The following is a 20352-nucleotide window of genomic DNA, read 5'->3' as shown; positions in this document are numbered from 1 at the left end:
ATGCTCTCTGACCGGTGGGTTACAGATTTACTCAGAAAAATGGGAAATTCAGATCTTCAATCCAAGCTATTTTATGAAGTAAAGTAATAGCAAATGACATATGCAAGTACTAGTAAAATACTCATTGGGTTTACAAGTCAAAAATAAAAATAGGGGAACTTCTTGCATATTAAAAACTCCAAAGAGATGAGGAAATGGTTTAGCATGTTCGTGTGTTCATTTTAGGGACATATTTCAAAACCTAGACTACATCTGTGTCACTTCGCTAAATTATTTCAGTCAAACTGAAGGTAAGAATTTCAACAGAGTGGCCTGATGCAAGATACAGAACACCAGAAATAAAAAGGAATTTTACTCTTCTGTAGTAGGCGGAACAAGGTAGGTAAGTACAGTTCTAAAACTGAGTGATTCATTTCATCAGCCCCTCCTAAAAAGTACTATAATTAGGAGGAATAAATCCACACCTATAACTAAAGAAATACTGTCTAGTTTATTAACTTTCACAGCTTACCCAAACAGTGAATGTTAAGCAGCTCCTAACTTTTCTGCTATTGAAGTTGTGGAAATAATACATTTATATAGAATCTTTGATTTCAAAAGATCCCAAATAAACTACATATACAGAAATCACAGTCAATTACTGAAATGCACTCATTTTTTAGGTGAAACATGGTAGTTGTTTAACAGCATGCAAGTGCAAGCATACTACAAAGACACAGCCAAGTTACTATGGCCTCACTGGTGCTGCAGTCACCCAAGTGCATCAATAGGATTTCTGGGGGCATATCGCATGGTTCTGTGTGCTGAGCTGAGCTGCTCTAGGATACTTACCCCCAGTGAATTGTAGGACAATTTGTCTGTCCTTCTGGGAACAGGTGGAATTTTGGGAAGGCACTGGAGGATCATCAACATTCCTCACTGCAAGGTACATTGGTTACCAGCCCGAGTGAAGGTAGCACCCAAGTTCTAGCCTATACCCCCAGACAAGCCAACCAGCCTGGGTTTAAAGTACCATCAAACTTGGGTGAGATGGCTTTATATGTGGACAGAACAGGGGAGGGGGGAAGGAAGAGGTTAGGGGCAACAGCCAAGTAAGAGCCCCAAATAACTCTGCAGAGAGACATACCCCAAAAGACACAAACTCTAACAAATCAGTGCCAACTGATGCCTTGCTAGGGCATTGATTCAGTACTGACTCACAGGAGGAAAAGTGACACCTTACTGAGTCACCAAGAGGAGAGGCAGTGTTCTAGTGGACTGTAGGAACTAGGAAATTTAGTCCTCTAATCCACAGAACATGATTAGCAAACTGCCTCATAGTGCTGTCCCTGTGCCTCAAACCTGACTTAAAGGGATCACCTCAGAGCTCTATTTAATAACAAGTTTTAAGGGACTGAGGCCTGGTCTACACTACAGAGTTAGGTCAACATAAGGCAGCTTATGTCGACATAACTCTGTAAGAGTCTACCCTACAACATTGCTCCCACCAATGTAAGTTACCCACTACACTGACCTAATAACTCCACGTCTGCAAAAGGCGTAACACTTAGGTCAATGTAGTTGGGTTGCGGCAGTGTCAGTGTAGACACTGCATTGACTGTTCCAGCTATCAGCCCCTGGCAGCTGACAACCTGGAGCCCCGCCGCCTGGAGCTCCGCGCTGTCACTGCCCCACAATGACAGTTAAATCGAGGGAAGTGCTCCTACTGAGGAAACACACTGCTGACAAGACTGTAGTGTGCACACAAAAAAACCTGATGTAATTACTGTGGTAGCTGTACGTCGACATAACTTAAGGAGACTTAATTTTGTAGTATAGACTCCCCTGATACTACGAAGACTTATGCACATTAGTATCGCTAGCTACATGAACAGTTCTAATTTGTTTCAAGGAGACTACTCACATACATATCTTTGTGGGATTGGACCCCAAAACACCAGTTCAATATTGTTTTATAGAACCATATAAACATAGGGCTGAAAGGGACCTCACAAGGTCATCAAGTCCAGCTTGAACTGAAGCACAACCTAGTAAACCTAGACCTTCCCTGACAGGTGTTTGTCCAACCTATTCTTAAAAACGTCCAATGACAGGGATTCCACAACCTCCTTTTGAAGCCTATGCCAGAGCTTAGCCACCCCTTATAGTTAAGGTTTTTTTAAGGTGACAAACATTTAAGTCATCCTTACTAATGTATTAAAGAAATTTTTCCAATTTTGTTTGTTTTGTTTTGGTTATTTTTTTCAAAAAAATTGAAAACATCAGTGATCATTTTCTTTTGTTAGGACACAGTAATCCATTTATTTTAAATACAGACTAACCTTTGTAAGGCTAGCTAAGGAATATGTGCTACAGAAGTGAAAGAAAAACAATAAAAATGGATGATTTTGAGAAACCCAAAATGCTTTTGCATTCAAACATTTTTAAAAATCTATTTATAAGAGGTGCTTATTGTACACATTGCACGCACACATGCAAAAAATCTTTAAAAAAAAATCTAAAAGGAAAACCAACCAGTTTAAATAGGCCAGAATACACTAAAAATGTTAATTTTTCATTATTAGTCACATTAATGCAGTTTTCCATAAAGTACATTCAGTGCTGTAAATGTACTGAACTATTTTTTGAAGGAGTGTGTAGTACAGCTATTACTTCTCTTTGGATTAATTAGGTACTGTAGACCTAATCCTAACAGGAGATTTCCTGACAATCATCTAACAAATTTTATAATGAACCAGCGCAGATTATTTGAAATCCGTAAGGATTTGATATAAAGTACTAATTTCTAAAATTGAGCCCTTAAGGTTAACATATAGGCCCACAAGTCCAATCCTTGTTTCTGTCACGCACGGCAGGAAGTTATCAAAACTGTTGTGTAAGTCTCACTTCATAATCCATGGGAAATTCTGATTTTATATCTTCCTTCAGGCTAACTAGCAATTATTCTGCATCCAACATTCACAGGGAAAATAAAAGACTCCCATTGCTTTAAAAAAAACAAAAAAAACCCCCTAAAACTTGACAGATTTACAAAACAAAATGGCTTTTACCTCTTTAGCTTTGTTTGAACAATGCTTAATTGATTCTGCTGCATGTTTGTGGCATCTGTTTAACGCAAGCCATTTTTATTAAGCAATCAAGATATTAGGTGGTCACAAGTAAAGAAAGAAAAATAGTCACAGACCATAATCACCACAGCCATCTTTCAACTGTACTTTTGACTATAAATATGTCAATTAGAGAGACGCAAAATCCAAGGGCAGACCCCTGAACACTCAACACTTTGGAAAACTCAGTGATATTTTGCAGTTCAGCCCTATTTCGAAAATGAATGAGACAAGGTAGATGAGATAATATTTTGTATTGAAAGAAACAAGCTTTCAATCTTACACAGAGCTCTTCTTCAGGCCTGGAAAAGATACTACGAATATGTCTACATTGCAATTAGACATCCGCAGCTGGCCCGTGCAAGCTGACTCTGGCTCTTGGGGCTTGGGCTAAAGGGCTGTTTAACTGTGGTGTAGACATTCAGAGCCGTCTCCGGGACCCTCCCACCTCACAGGGTCCTAGAGCAAAGGCTGCAGCCTGAGCCCAAACGTGTATACCACAATTAAACAGCCCCTTAGCCCAAGCCAGCTGGCATAAGCCAGCCACATGTGTCTAATTGCAGTGTAGACATATTCTCCACACAGTTATTGGGGCACTTAGTGCACTGGATGAGATATACCACATGTTGTGATATGCATGTGTAGGACCCATGAATCTTGAAAGGTTTGTTGTGGGAGATATTAATCATTGCAGCTGTGGAGATATGTTTGCAGGTTTTGCATCTGTTGTTCTGGCAGGCTCTGGTGCTGCTCTGAGTTGATGTGCCCTGGTCTGTAGGGAGACCTTGCTTCTCATGATGAGCTTGGCAAGGTTGGAGGGTATTGCTTGAAAGCTGATTAGGCCTCAACTGGAGTACTGTGTCCAGTTCTGGGCACTACATTTCAGGAAAGATGTGGACAAATTGGAGAAATTCCAGAGAAGAGCAACAAAAACGATTAAAGGCCTAGAAAATATGACCTCTGAGGGAAGACTGAAAAAACTGGGTTTGTTTAGTCTGGAGAAGACTGAGGGGGGACAAAATAACAGTTTTCAAGTACTGTACATAAAAAGTTGTTACAAGGAGGAGGGAGAAGAATTGTTTTCTTGAACCTCTGAGGATAGGACAAGAAGCAATGGGCTTAAATTACAGCAAGGGCAGTTTAGGTTGGACATTAGGAAAAACTTCCTGTCAGGTAATTAAGTACTAGAATAAATTGCCTAGGGAGGTTGTGGAATCTCCGTCATGGGAGATTTTAAAGAGCAGATTAGACAAACACCTGTTGGGGATAGTCTAGATCAGAGGTTCTCAAAACTCTGGGGGGGGGGGGGGGAGGAGGGGGCAGCGGAATGAAGCTTAACCCACAAGCAATGAATAACTAGCAAAGCTGATTCCTCCAGACATATCAGGTCCTCAGATGGTGCTGTGCATTTTGACAAATTTCTGTTAAAGTTGTTGCCATCTGTACATTAATCAGTTCGCTATGACGCAGTGTGCACATTTAAGCATGGACCACAATCGCAGTATTTGTTTTTGCTCTTATTAGAACGGATCGTTGGCTCATCCTGCCTTGAGTGCACAGGACTGGCCTAGAAGACCTCTTGAGGTCCCTACTAGTCTATGAGTCTATGGACTAGGAATGTGTGATCAAAGGGTTTTTTCCTGAGAGAACCTGCTTCAATACAGGGTATTTGGGTGGACTGTTCAATGATGCAGTCTACTTCTCTGGTGAAGTGTTCTTGTTTGGTGACAGTGGTTTTAAGCGTGTTAAAATGTGCACCCCAGACTTTTTCCTCAGAGCATAATCTGTGCTGACTGCCTGGCTAACATATTTCTTGAATCAGGCAGAGCAGGGACTTGAACCATGTTCCACACAAGTGCCTTAGCCAACAGGTTATTGAACATTCTGGCATATTCTGGTCTCTCGCCTTCCCTCCCTTGTTTTTTGGAGAAAGTCAAAAAAGATCTGCTTTCTTTCTAGGTGGAATGAAAAATTCTGAATCCTCAAAATTTTTCATGAAACAAAATTCTTGTTTCCAGTCAGCTCTTGTAATGTCTTCCTTGGTAGGGCATCAATGGTCCGGTACAGGATGTTGTCAAGTTCTCCTTCCCGGGGGAAAGGGAGGAGGGAAAGAAACCACACACGCAGAAGCCACCAATTTCTCTAATCCTCATCAGGCAAAAGAGGATCTGACTGTGCAGTGCCCTCAAAGACAGAATCCCATAGCTAGAAGGGGTACAAGGCAGTAAGTGCTGTAGATGTTCTACAAAGTGGGCCAAAGGGAAATGCAGCTAAGTACAAGCAGCAGGGAGACTATTTTCATATGGACAGAACATATTAACGTGAACTCTTTAGAAAAATTTACATTCTTAAACTAAACACTAAAAAAGAAAAAAATCCAATAAATACAGCAAGAACACATCATACTATAAAAACTGATAGAACTTGCTTCCAAAGAGAGGGAGATTTCAACTGAGTATTCAAAGGATATTATGCCTTTATGGGAAAAAGAGCCTAAATTCTATTTATGTTTTCTGTATTTCCCAAGAGATAAGCAAACAATACACACACACACTTGACGGTAATTAATCATTGGGGCAATTTGCCAAGGGTCGTGGTGGACTCTCCATCACTGACAGTTTTTAAATCAAGATCAGACATTTTTCTAAAAGATACATTCTAGGAATTATTTTGGGAGAAGTTCTATGGCCTGTGTTCTAAGAGATCAGACTAGATTATCACAAGGGTCCTTCCTAGCCCTGGAATCTATGAGAAAAACCTGTTCAGTACTTATCAAGTTATCAACCTAATTATTCTAATTTAAATATGAAAGTAATCAGAATAATTTGCTCACTGGCTCCTGCATGACTAGCAGGAAGCAAAATAATATCACAACAAAGGTAGATTCACTCAAATTGTCAGTACCATAACCCAGGAGTATAATATACCATAATATATGTAGCTTATTAAATAAAAATAAAAATATAAAAGTTACCTCTACACGAAAGATCTTGAGATCAGCTCCATACAATTTCATCTCTTCTGGAAAATACTGAAAAGCATTCAAGTAAGGAATGTGACCATCTATAACAAACCTAAATAAAAAAAGAGTTTAAGTCAAATCAACATTTAGTTTAAAGCATCATATACTTTTTTTAAAAATATCAGAGGGGTAGTCATGTTAGTGTGGATCTGTAAAAGTGGCAAAGAGTTCTGTGGCACCTTATAGACTAACATGCATGCATCCGACAAAGTGGGGTATTCACTCACGAAAGCTCATGCTGCAATACGTTTGTTAGTCTATAAGGTGCCACAGATCTTTGCCCCTTTTTTTAAAATGGCACTGAAAAAAAATCAAGATTGATGTCTTAATTTCAAAGTTAAAATAGCATCAGAATTGAAATGCCCAAATAATTCCAACACTGTGTCCTTCAAAATGCTGCGTTAATACTAAAAAGCTGCCTGTTCTTTAACATGAGAGCTAGAATATTAAAATTCAAGCTCAAATGCGACTCTCAGATAAAGTTAGGGCACTGAGTTTACTCTAGACATGTTTATATCCAGCTTTCCCTGCACATTCTTTATACAATCAATTAGAAAATTTTAATTAAAATATTTTCAGTATTGGGCTATGCTCTTAAGAAGGCAGGAAGTACACTTTTATGATAACATTGTTATAGGGCTATAGCATTTTGCTCCCCAAATCCATTACATACTTAACTAAACACGAAAGAAGAGTTTAATATTTCCACAGTAAGTATGCAGAGCTCGTGCAATCAGGGTCATAGAACTGTTAGCTTATATATAACTAAATGAGAAAAAACATACAATTATGTATTTTATCAATTTATAAAATGCATTTATTTTAGATAAATGTCTAAACACACTTTGGATTTTTAATTTTTCAAAAAATATGGCGGCGGGAGGGGGGAAATGAGGGGAGGAGAGAGTGGTAATACCAGGGGCTTTTTCACATAGAGATCACAGGTTCAAATCCAGCCCATCTCAATAGTGTCATCTGCTGGCTATTCAATAGCTCACATTAAATCAATTGTGATCTCAGTCTGGCTCTTAGTAGGCCGCTGTTTAAATAAAAAAAAATACCATAACACTTACCAATATCTAGCACCCAGCTGGACATTATCAGCAAACAAACCAAGTTTTGAATCGAGAGGGAGACTGAATTATCCTCACTCTAAGAGGTGGCCCCCCCAGGTCAGAATTAAGGCACATTAGTGGAAACTTTATACTACCCAGGATGAGGCTAAACAGCAGGCTTCAGCCTAGAAGGTTATCAAACCAACAGGTTTCATGAATGCTAAATTCACTACACTTTTTTTTAAAATCCCAGGATTTTTAAAATAGGATTCCTGGTAGGAAGTAATACTCTGGTTGGCATGAATGTTGCACAATGTGTTTATTACAAAGAGAAAAAAACAAGAAAATTAAATTTCCTGCAGGAGGTTTAAGACATAGTAAGATACAGCATAGGTTTTGGCTGTAGAGTTAGGGAAGATATTTTGGTTTATTTTTAAAATACACCAGTACCAAGTACATAAGTCACAAGGATGACACACTTAGGCTATTTCTACACTAGAGACCTTACAGCGACACAGCTGTACTGATGCAGCTGTGCCACTGCAAGGCCTCCCATGCAGCTGATCTATGCTGACAGGAGAGAGCTCTCCCGTCGACATAATTAAACCTCCCCCAATGAGCAGTGGTAGCTATGTTGGCGGGAGAGCATCTCCCGCCAACATAGCACTGTCCACACCAGCGCATCTGTCAATGTAATTTATGTCGGTCAGGCGGAAGGGGTGTTGGAGGGTTCACGCCCCTGAGAGACATAAGTTTTACCGACAAAAGTGCTAGCCCTAGTCTCTCCAGAGAGGAATTCGAGCTGTACCAGATATACCTAGATATATGGGCAGTTACCTTAATTCAATAAGCAAGAACAAAAACAGCAAAGAGCAGTGGTTTAAAAAAAAAAATGAAAGAAAGAAGTCACTGTTGTAACAGAAAATGCAATGTTGATTTTAGAAAAGGGCACCAGGAACTTGGATAGCCCAATATTGAGATGACATATTCCTAAAAAGTCAGCGCTTGTTTGCAAAATTTTACTGAACAAACATGCAATACTTCTCTTTGTTTAGGCCCTGGCAGACAGTGTCAAGGAAGTAAAAGAAAACACCACATACTAGAGGGCAGAAACAGAATATCCCTTCCTTCAACTCACTTTTATAAGTGAAAACAAAGTCAGAGAAATGACTAAACAGGCATTCCTTAACAAGATTTAAGTCATAGAAGAGAAGCTACTTGATGTATATTACTTGCAATTTATCAACATTCCATTTATCAACTTCCATTTATGAATTCCAAGAAGAACTACTGTAAGTTAATGTCAATTACTCCCTATGAATGCACTCTATGACCATTTCTTTGAGATCTGGAATTTAAATTCAAAGTTTAGTTAGAACTACAGTATAAGTTTATGCTGAATTATTCTAGAAATACTAGATTCAAAGTGATTTTAAAATGAAGACACAATAAATAGAATTATTGCAATATTTGTAACAGTTTTAATGTGATTTTAGAAAGTTATCTTGCCTAGTACTTCCTATTCTGAAATCCTGTGCACTCTTCCATCAATTTGACATCACTGATTCACAAATAAGGAATAAAATATACTGTATAACCAAAATGTCCTGTCCACATTGGGATCGGAATGATGCAGATTTCCAGACTAGTATGGACAGTACAATCCTCTCTCCCTCCCGCCACCCCCGAAGAACTGTGTTAGACAACTGCACTACAGGACCTGTCTATATTTGCCTGGGGCCAGATGTATTTTGATACAGTTTAAACACAGCACTCACTAAACATGGTTCTACCTGTTAGAACTGTTTTTAAAGAATTCTCATAGCCCTAGTATAAAGGACCATTAAAAGTTGGACACTTATCAACTAAGGCTAAGATTTAGTCACGGGTATTTTTGGTAAAAAGTCATGGACAGGTCATGGGCAATAAATAAAAATTCATGGCCCATGACATGTCCATGACTTTTACCAAAAATACTCCTGACTAAATCTCTACTTCCTGAGCAGCGGTCAGTGTGGCTGGCCCCAGGTACCCCCGGAGCAGCTGGCCCTAGGTCACTCCAGCAACAGCTGGTGCAGCTGGCTGTGGGGCGCCTGCCCTGAAGTCAGCCACACTAGCCACTGCAGAAGTCACGGAGGTCATGGAAAGTCACAGAAACCATGACTTCCGCGACCTCTGTGAAAGAATCACTGCCTTATTCATCACTCAGAGCAGTTCTCCATTCTAAATATAGAGAATATCACAAATACTGCAATGAAGGTAAACATTGCGTGGGAAAATATCCAATTTTCGTATGACACCTACTCCAAGAGCCCATGTTCGAGAATATTTTTTAAAGCAGTTCTAACGTCTTTTGGCACGTCCACACTCATTTTATGAAGTGTTGTTTAGAATTTAGAATAAACTGTGTTTAAACAAGGTTTCAAACACTTTTCTATTACAAAAACAGATGGGGCTTATAGTCTCTGTCCTTTTAAATATAGTAATCCAAGTGTGGATAAGCCCTAGGTCCTGTGTATAATATGAAAAAAATAATATGCCAAGGCCACAAAACAGAAGTGCCACAAACTGGTTACAATTTTGGTCTTGCCAACATAGCTAGATTTAGCCAGGTTTGGACTGCATTACTGTATTATTCTACAGCCACGTGAAGTCTACCATGTTGAAACTGTAGTCTTACTTGTTGAGAGGAATACAAAAAATAAACAGCACATTGAATGTTAGTTTAATGACACTAAAAAAATATATTGCTATTTGAAACACATGTAGGAACATTTTTAAAATGTTATTTTTAACCCCAGTGTCTCTAAGATGAGTTAATTGCAAGGTTATCTAATGAATGCACCAAATAGCAATAAGAATATTTTTGGTGCTGTAATATAAATTCCTTAGAAACTGTCTGGTTGCCTGATGTGGTGCCCAAGCACATATCACAGGGGAGGAGGAGGAGTCAGTTGACTACCACTTTGGGGGAAAACCAAAAAGAAAAACAACAGGTGGAGCATTTAGCATGACTATTATTCTATTGTTTTAAATAGTCATGAACTACCTATAAAGAACTAAAAAGGCAAGCCTGAATATTAGCACAATTTCTGGGCATAATTTTTTCTCAATTTGGTCTGCCATTGAATCTATGCCTATATTTTATTGCATACAAAAATGTGTTAAAAAGACTATTTAGGTCAAGCAAATGAAAGCTAGAAAATGCCAGATTTATGGTTTGTATTGCTACTGATGTTCTGGCAGTAGCACAAGCCTGGATCTTTAGAGTATTCATTTAGTTATTAGGCAGGCTATCAACATTCTTCTCAGGAATACAAATGAGAGAAGTGAAACTGCAATATTTATCTATTTTCACTCAACTAAATCTGAAAATAATTTCATGGGACAAAGAAAAGGCACTTCTCTAACACTAGGACTTTCTCCCTGACAAATTTCAAACACTTGCTGCAAACAACAGAGCTATTAGAGACTCTCAAAAATGGTTGCAAGTATCTTCTATCATGGAAAGTGTGAGGCAAACTAAATATAGGATCACTACCAGCTCTACCTATAATTCAACTAGTTAACAAGCAAGCAACCCAAATTAAAAAAACATTAATTACTTACAACAGCAGCAAATATTTCAGAGACTATTGATACCTTAAGAGATCTGATAATGTCACTGGTTCTCTCAGCCAGAGTAATGCAATATAGCAGAATGAAAGTGTCATTGGCATAGACATCCTCAAGTTCCCTTTTTTCCTCTTAAGTAAATACGAATCACCATCTATCGATCCGGAACAGACAGATGTGGTTTCTCTTGCTAATGATAAAAAAAAAAATTACATATAAAATAACTTCGTAGACAAAATATGCTACACTGAACATGTAAATATGCAGAGAACAAGAGAAATTGATCATCCAACAAGCTGTGTTTAGCAATTAGTGGTGGTTTCAAATCGAAGCTTTGGCATTAGTGTTCTAAATGGTTTAACTCTCAAAGTACCTCTTACTGCAACACAAGACGACAAACTGGCTGAGAACCAGTGCCAATGTAGCTCCACAGACTCGCTAATAAGAGATCAGGGTAAGTAACAAATACTTGAGGAGCTGGGAACGGGTGACAGGATGGATCACTTGATGATTACCTGTTCTGTTCATTCCCTCTGAAGCACCTGGCATTGGCCACTGTCAGAAGACAGAATACTGGGCTAGATTGACCTTTGGTCTGACCCAGTATGACCATTCTCTAGGGGAAATTCCCCCTGGCACACCAGAAAAACTGTGCACGTTGACTCAGTCTATACAAAAATGTTAAATTTGAAAGCACCATTCTAGTGAGAACCATGTTTAAACTTGACTCTCTAGAAAGGTGCTAATACTTAACTCTTATACAGCACATTACCAACATTAACTAATTCCTCACAACATCTCATGAGGTAGGTATAAGTATTATCCTAATTTTACACATGGGATATCAAGGAAGAAAGGATAAGTGATTTGCCAAAGCTGAATGTATCAGAGTTGGGGATTAGAACTCAGCAGTTCCTGGCTCTCAGAAGTGCCCTCATAACAGAGAATTACATTTTTATCTCAAGTATCAGAGGGTAGCTGTGTTAGTCTGTATCTGTAAAAAGCAACAGAGTCCTGTGGCACGTTATAGACTAACAGATGTATTGGAGCATAAGCTTTCGTGGGTGAATACCCACTTCACCCACGAAAGCTTATGCTCCAATACATCTGTTAGTCTATAAGGTGCCACAGGACTCTTTGTTGCTTTTTATCTCAGGCATTAAAGACGCCACAAAGACATTTAAAATAGAGTTATCAAGGAACTGACTCCCCAGTGCATGCCTAGTAAAAATTGGTGAAGTCAATACAGAAGCTATCCTACAACATCTATTGTGTACATGCGAGTCACAAAACAAAAGCATGAACGTCAGGTAATCCTTTCAGTCATCAGTTTCACCTTTTATATGTGTAAGCTGTGTCTAAAGGAGGCCTCGTGGTTGAAACTTCATTGCTATATATATGGCTTGATTAAAAATAATCCTCTTGTTCTATTTGTAGCTCTCGGTGACCTAGCACCTTTCCTTTCTTTTGTTCTAGGTTATAAAGGGCACATTGCTCAGTCAGCACTAAACTTGACACAACATACAATTAAACATAACAACAACTTAAGAATTTAATAGGCTTCTCAAACGACTAGACTACACCAAATGGAATGTTAGCCTATCAGCTTGCTGAATAATGAGCTATTATCCCCAGATAAACATAACAAAGATAAAATGTTTATTAATTAGAAAAGCATTTAAAAAGGGTACCCAAATCCTCCTCAGCAAGCCATCAATAATTCAATGAAACAGCACAGAAAAAATGTAATTATACACAATTTATGAGTAGCCAATGCATAGAAAAAAATGCAATACTGCTCATTTGGACCAACTTTCATTATACAAATGACAGCTACTCTGTACATATGATCTCTTAGACACAGCTATCCAAAAGGCACCGGTAATTTTATATTGCTGAATTCAACCGTATTGACTTTAAAAGTACTTTTATGAATACAGGTGCGATCACTTAAAAAAATCTGGACTCTATTTTTGTAATCCACAGTATGAAGCAATGATAAGCTAGGAATACTCCTAAGGGCATTCTGCACCAAAAAAGAAAAAAAGAAAAAATCTGCAAAATTCTCCAAATTTTATTTGTCAAATAAATGTGGAGGCTCCAGCATGGCATTGGGGAACACAGGCCACAAGCTGCACAGAGGGGACACAGACTCAGCGGTGAGGCTGCACCCAACCCTGCCACAGCGCAAGGACTGGGCCTGCCCCAGAAACACCCCAGGGCTCTGCCCCTCTGTGCCAGGTGCACCAGGTGTGGGCAGGCAGGCTCAGCAAGGCAGGATCCAAGTGTGGAGAGGCTTAGTGTGGGGGGATCCAGGTGTGGGTTGAGAGGGTTCTGTGTGGGGCAATCTGGGTGCAGGCGGCTCAGTGTGGGATCTGGGTGTGTGTGTGTGGGGGGAATCTGGATGCACATGGGCTTGTTGGGAGGTTCTAGGTGCAATGGTAATGGGACTCTGCAGGAGGGTCCCAGATATTGGGGGAGTGGGGAACCAGATGCAGCTGGTTGGGGCTCAGTGGAGTGGGGATCCGGGTGGCTCGTTGACAGTCCAGGTGCAGGGGGAGTGAGGCTCATGGGGGGCTGGGGGTGGGGGGGAAGAGTCCTGAGTCGATAGGGGTGAAGTTTGGCGGGAGCGTCTGGGTATGAGGAGGTCTGGATGCATGGGGGTTGGGCAGGTGGACATGGCGGGGCAGGGGGGAGAGGAAGTTTTGCAGAGCTTCCTGCAAGTGAGGGAAAAATCTGGGGATGAGTCTGACAGCCCCTGATGCCATGCAGGAGAAGAGGAAGTCCCGCCTTCCCCAGCCCAGCTGGGACTAGCAGATGAGCCCGGCACAGGGTAGGAGCCATTACCCAGGTCTTCGCCAGTCCTGCCCCCTACCCTACAGTGATTTACCTCTCTGCCAGCTGCCCTGGGTATCCTAAACATACTGCTGGGGAGGGTCACATGACCACTCTTGTGGCTTCCCTTTGCTTCCCCATCAGAAAGTCAATTTTCTGCAGGGAAGCAAAGAAATCTGCAGGGGACACAAATTCTGCACATGCACAGTGGTGCAGAATTCCCCCAGGAGTACAGGAAGGATCTGGTAATTACTTGCCTTCCTCCAAATTATATCTATTACTGTACAACTGCTAAAAAAGATAAATGTTACTGCAGAAAGGAACCGTCCTAAATGGAAGAAGGAACTAAGGAAGGAAGAAGCTTTACAGACAATGTGAATTGTAAAGCAACCTGTTGGAACATTTATAACAGGAAATGTTCACTAAAAAACTTTGCCCTACATATTATTTGTATAGTGCCAGTGTGCTATGTGAATACAGAAGACCACAAAAATCCCTGCTCTGAAGACCCTGCAACTTAAGTAGAAAATGTAAAGACATAGGATGGGAAACGGGATAAAACACGTGTTGTTAAATGAATGGGAAAGCTAAGCATGTGTTTTACAGTTTCCATTATTTTTGTCTGGATTTTTTTCGTTTATAATTTTGTTATTCTTGTTGTTCTTCACTGAAGGGAAAACTAGAGTTTATAGGTTTCAGAAGATCTGCATTTTAATAGAAGACCAAATGGAAGAGCACTGGAAAGAATGATGAGATTCCAGGCATATAAGGCTGCGTAAAAGGAGAAAAATGTGAATAAGAGCAAGACAAACATGGCAGCAGCATCTGACATAGAGCAAAACAGAGGTGGCACCGGGGAAGCAAAAGGAGACGCAAGCAAAGAGATTCGTGAAAATAGGTTATGGACAAGATTGAAGTTGACGTAAAAGTTCAAACCTATTTAGATGCTTTTATGTCAAACATCAGATACTGTGGTATTCCTGGCTTCTATCCAGACAGTGCCCCTGCCCTTCTGATTTTGTATTGTTTTTAGTTAGAAGGGTTAGTACACCGACTAGTAAGTGTCTAGTAAAATTTCCAAGTCTGTGAGTGGACAGGAGAGATCGACGGGAAGTTAAAAAACTGAATTATGGTAGAGAGGAGTTACAAGGGGAGAAAAACATACAGACAGAAAATATAGAAGAGAAACCAGAGAGTATAATGTAGGGGAAAAAATGGGAGAGAGGAAAAAAACAACACATTCTTTGCCTATAGGAAAGAAAAAGTTAACTACAGCCAGAAAATGAAAGAAGATAAGAGAAGTAAGGCACACAATAAACTATATTTTTGAAAACTTAATAAACATACGAGTGACAAGACTGTCACTAACTTCACAAATCTTACTGCCTTAAAATTGCAGTGCTTTTGAAGGCATGGTCTTGAGGGGCATGCTGGCTCATTATTTTTCTACCCCGAGTAGCAGTCATCAGGTAAAGTTTAACCCTGTCGACAACCACCACCATCACCCCCCTAAACAAAACCAAACAACTCCCCACCGCCCACCCCGAAGAAAAAAATAGAACTTTTTTCAGCGACCCTCATGTTTCATGTGCCTGTCTAGCCTTTAACTCCTTGGAGAGGGACCATGACTATTTATATGACTAGTACACTGTTGATATATAAGAGGGAAATCCTCCATCTACATTTCCTACCTCTACAAAAGCAACAAATCCTTCTGATTAGTACTAAACGAACAGTCATTTTTAAAACGCATCCTAACAATATAGAATAGTGACTTCAAATTATATCTGCTCCTACCTGAGGCTTTGCCAATGGAAGAAACATGTCCAAAGCTGCTTTCTGTCTGTAAATCTCCATCACTTTCAGAGAAAGATGACAAGCCATGAATACTTATTCTCTCTGGTTCACTATCCACATCTGTACTGACGTCAGATATCTGTTTTTTTAAATAAGTTACAGTTTTATCCCATGTTAGTTCTAACACAACAGTTTGACCTGTAAAGGCTCAATAATGTCTCAGTTAGCAAACATGTGATTGACAGTCTAGGTGTAAGCTAAAGCAAGTCATACCCAGAATGTTTTTGCTTTTAATCATGTAAATTCATACCATTAGAAACGACCCTTTCAAAAAGCTCTTACTCATTTTAACAGTATGTTTGTCAGAACAAAATAATTCCAATGATTAGGTAGCCATCCCAACCTGCCATACTACCCAGGAGATATCCAATACACAGAATCATAAATATTCATGAAATATGCAATTTGAGAAGGGGGATGACTGTTAGATTTGGAGCTGATTGGAAAATTCTATAACTAAATAATTTTTTGACTAGCTCTATAACCTGTGTGAGATCAGATAACCCACAGGAGTGGCTCTTCCAAACAGAGGTTCAAAGATAGGTCCAAAATACTTCCACGACAAAATACTTGCACGACCTCCAGGATTCACATCTGCAAACAGTCTTGCCTATGGATCGCAAGCCAAGATAGCCCTTTAGGGTATGTCTACACCACAATGTAAGCCCAGGGGTCAAACTCAGGCTCAAGCCTAACCCCCTTCCATCAACACACAAATTGTGTCAACCCAGGGCTTGGACCCACGGTCTCAGGACTCTCCAGGGGTAGAGGGTCTGAGCCTGAATCAAGCCTGGACCCAGGGTTCAAGCCCTATTGCTCTGCAGTTTAGATGCAGCACCACTGGACTCGTGCTCTGTGAGTCTGCCAAAATCACCCCACCGGATACATTTCTTTGTCCTCTGGATAGTCAAGTGTGGTGGACAGTCAAGTTTTCCCACACTGCACCACGAACAAATGGTTAGAGCAGCCATTTTGACAGGGAACTAGAAAGTCTGGGATATGGGTAGTTGGACTCAGACCTGCACAATGCAGTGTATCAGAGGGGTAGCCATGTTAGTCTGGATCAGTAAAAAGCGACAGAGTCGTGTGGCAACGTACAGACTAACAGACATATTGAAGCATAAGCTTTTGTGGGTGAATACCCACTTTGTCAGACGCATGTGGTGTAAATTTCTAGAGGCGGGTATAAATATGCAGGCAAGAATCAGTCTAGAGATAACAAGGTTAGTTCAATCAGGGAGGATGAGGCCCTCTTCTAGCAGTTGAGGTGTGAACACCAAGGGAGAAGAAACTGCTTTTGTAGTTGGCAAGCCATTCACAGTCTTTGTTTAATCCTGAGCTGATGATGTCAAATTTGCAAATGAACTGGAGTTCAGCGGTTTCTCTTTGGAGTCTGGTCCTGAAGTTTTTTTGCTGTAAGATGGCTATCTTTACATCTGCTATTGTGTGTCCAGGGAGGTTGAACTGTTCTCCTACAGGTTTTTGTATATTGCCACTCCTAATATCTGACTTGTGTCCATTTATCCTTTCACGTAGGGATTGTCCAGTTTGGCCGATGTACATAGCAGAGGGGCACTGCTGGCACATGATGGCATATATTACATTGGTGGACGTGCACGTGAATGAACCGGTGATGTTGTGGCTGATCTGGTTAGGTCCTGTGATGGTGTCGCTGGTGTAAATATGTGGGCAGAGTTGGCATCGAGGTTTGTTGCATGGATTGGTTCCTGAGTTAGAGTTACTATGGTGCAGTGTGTGGTTGCTGGTGAGAATATGCTTAAGGTTGGCGGGTTGTTTGTGGGCGAGGACTGGCTTGTCTCCCAAGGCCTGTGAAAGCGAGGGATCATTGTCTAGGATGGGTTGTAGATCGCGTTGGAGAGGTTTTAGCCGAGGACTGTAGGTGATGGCCAGTGGAGTTCTGTTGGTTTCTTTCTTGGGCTTATCTTGCAGCAGGAGGCTTCTTGGGTACATGTCTGGCTCTATTGATTTGTTTCCTTATTTCCTCGTGCGGGTATCGTAGTTTTGAAAATGCTTGGTGAAGATCTTGTAGGTGTTGGTCTCTGTCTGAGGGGTTGGGGCAAATGCGGTTATACCTCAGTGTTTGGCTGTAGACAATGGATCATGTGGTGTGTCCGGGATGGAAGTTGGATGCATGAAGGTAGGCACAGCAGTTGGTGGGTTTTCGGTATAGGGTGGTGTTAACATGACCGTCACTTATTTGTACCATGGTGTCTAGGAAGTGGACCTCCCGTGTAGATTGGTCCAGGCTGAGGTTGATGGTGGGGTGGAAGCTGTTGAAATTGTGGTGGAATTCTTCCATAGTCTCCTTCCCATGGGTCCAGATGATGAAGATGTCATCAATGTAGCGTAGGTAGAGACGAGGCGTGAGTGGACGAGAGCTGAGGAAGCATTGTTCCAGGTCAGCCATAAAAATGTTGGCATATTGTGTGGCCATGCGGGTGCCCATGGCGGTGCCACTGGTCTGGAGGTATATATTGTCACGAAATTTGAAATAATTGTGCGTGAGGATAAAGTCACAGAGCTCAGCAACCAGTTGTACTGTGGCATCATCAGGGATACTGTTCCTGACAGCTTGTATTCTATCTGTGTGGGGGATGTTTGTGTAGAGAGCCTCCACATTCATGGTGGCTAGGATGGTGTTTTCTGGAAGATCACCAATGCATTGTAGTTTTCTCAGGAAATCAGTGGTGTCACGGAGATGGAAGTGCTGGTGGCGTAGGATCTGAGCCATATGTTAACAAACCCAGGGTCTGCTAACTCCCACGAGAGGGGAGGGGTGCCAGAGCCTGTGCTCCACCCTGAGTCTGAATATCTACATCTCAATTAAGCAGTCCTGTAGCCGGAGCCCAAGTCAGCTGACATGGGCCAGCCTCAGGTGTTGTATTGAAGCAAAGACATACCCATAACATATTTGTTTCTATGCTATCATTTGTGGATTATGTCAGTGTCAACACAGCTCTAGAAATATAGTGTATTGTAGTTTGTGCTCCATCTGCTGGCTGGCTACACAATAGCAAAGCAAGATATTAAAAATGAACAATTTTCCATCAGCACAACAACAGATATTTTCTTAAAATGGCAAAATATATTTAGAAGATGATCCGCATTAAAATGAGCAAGTTGTATGCATGGCTTGAATAACAAAAACAACATTTTAAAAGATCAATGCACAATAATTTGCTTATCAGCTATGCACTTCACTTACGGATAATGCTTTGCTAGTATAACTAGCTGGTGTGGTGCAATATGCCTGTTTGCTCTTCTGAAGGTAAAGTCTCCAAAAATTGCATAGAATTTCATCCTGATAAACATAATAATGAATGATTAGTCTATATCTTATAAAATCATAAGTCTGAAAAAAACAAATTGTGACTTTATAATTCAATAATCTTGAAAAATGTTTTGTGCCTGCTTTCATGAAAACCCTGTTTATAAAATTATAAATTACTTTTACTGTCCCTGGTAAATTTTATTTTCATAGGTTCTCCTTCTCGACCCCTCATCTAATGGCCCATTTCCTGTCAGTTTTTAAGAGGGAATTATTCTGTCTACCTTAAAATAATTATATTTTTAAGTAAAAATCATAAAGACTATATGTACTAATACAAAAATTATGCTCAGGTCAACATACCTTCATCTGTGGACACACTCCTAAAGTTTGCAGAGCTTCAGCTTGCTTCTTCAGTATGTACTGAAAACCTTCACAAACATACCATTCCCAGCCTTTATCTAAAGAGCAACAAATAAAAAAATTGTTGGGATTGTTCTGGTTTTACATATCTGCACTTGAATATTTAATATATTAATCTCTTGGTGCAGGGACTAGGAACTTGTTTTAAATAAGAAAATCCCAAATGCTGGTGCAAAGGGCCAAAAACATACTAAGCCCTGATCTATACTACGAGTTTAGGTCGAATTTAGCAGCGTTAGATTGATTTAACCCTGCACCGGTCCACACAACGAAACCATTTTTGTCGACTTAAAGGGCTCTTAAAATTGATTTCTGTACTCCTCCCCGATGAGGGGATTAGTGCTGAAATTGACCTTGCTGGGTCGAATTTGGGGTAGTGTGGACGCAATTTGACGGTATTGGCCATCGGGAGCTATCCCAGAGTACTCCACTGTGACCACTCCGGACAGCACTCTCAACTCAGATGCACTGGCCAAGTAGACAGGAAAAGCCCTGCAAACTTTTGAATTTCATTTCCTGTTTGGCCAGCATGGTGACCTGATCAGCACAGGTGACCATGAAGTCCCAGAATTGCAAAAGAGCTCCAGCATGGACCGAACAGGAGGTACTGGATCGGATCGCTGTATGGGGAGAGGAATCCGTGCTATCAGAACTCTGTTCCAAAAGATGAAATGCCCAAATATTTGAAAAAATCTCCAAGGGCATGAAGGACAGAGGCTATAACAGGGATCCGCAGCAGTGCCATGTGAAACTTAAGGAGGTCAGGCAAGCCTACCAAAGAACCAGATAGCCAAACAGCCGCTCCAGGTCAGAGCCCCAGACATGCTGCTTCTATGATGAGCTGCATGCCATTCTAGGAGGTGCCCCTACAACTACCCCACCCCTGTGCATGGACTCCGTCAATGGATTCTCATGCAACAGGGATGCGGATTTTGGGGATGAGGAAGATGAGGAGGAGGTTGAAAATAGCACACAGCAAGCAAGCGGATTAACTGTTTTCCCCAACAGCCAGGAACTGTTTATCACCCTGAGCCAATACCCTCCCGACCCACCCAAGGCGGGCTCCCAAACCTTGAAGGCTGAGTGTACCTTTGTAAATATAACACATGATTTAAAAGCAAGCATGTTTAATGATTAATTTGCCCTGAA

The 20352-nt window shown here is 40.7% G+C and overlaps 1 protein-coding gene across 1 annotated transcript in view; it reads right to left on the bottom strand.

Moving 5' to 3' along the window:
• TAF1B (TATA-box binding protein associated factor, RNA polymerase I subunit B) overlaps positions 1-20352 on the bottom strand; it is a 59318-nt gene that overhangs the window by 26965 nt on the left and 12001 nt on the right. The window contains exons 4-8 of the mRNA XM_039530310.1: positions 19144-19241; positions 18718-18813; positions 15432-15570; positions 10827-10989; positions 6082-6181 (exon numbers count right to left, since the gene is read on the bottom strand). Coding sequence (XP_039386244.1) covers positions 6082-6181; positions 10827-10989; positions 15432-15570; positions 18718-18813; positions 19144-19241 — 596 coding nt within the window. The remainder of the gene's footprint in view (positions 1-6081; positions 6182-10826; positions 10990-15431; positions 15571-18717; positions 18814-19143; positions 19242-20352) is intronic.

Source organism: Mauremys reevesii, linkage group 3 (assembly GCF_016161935.1).
Source record: "Mauremys reevesii isolate NIE-2019 linkage group 3, ASM1616193v1, whole genome shotgun sequence".
NCBI lineage: Eukaryota > Metazoa > Chordata > Testudines > Geoemydidae > Mauremys > Mauremys reevesii.
Note: the sequence above shows the minus strand (reverse complement) of the source record. Positions and strands in the feature narration are given on the sequence as shown.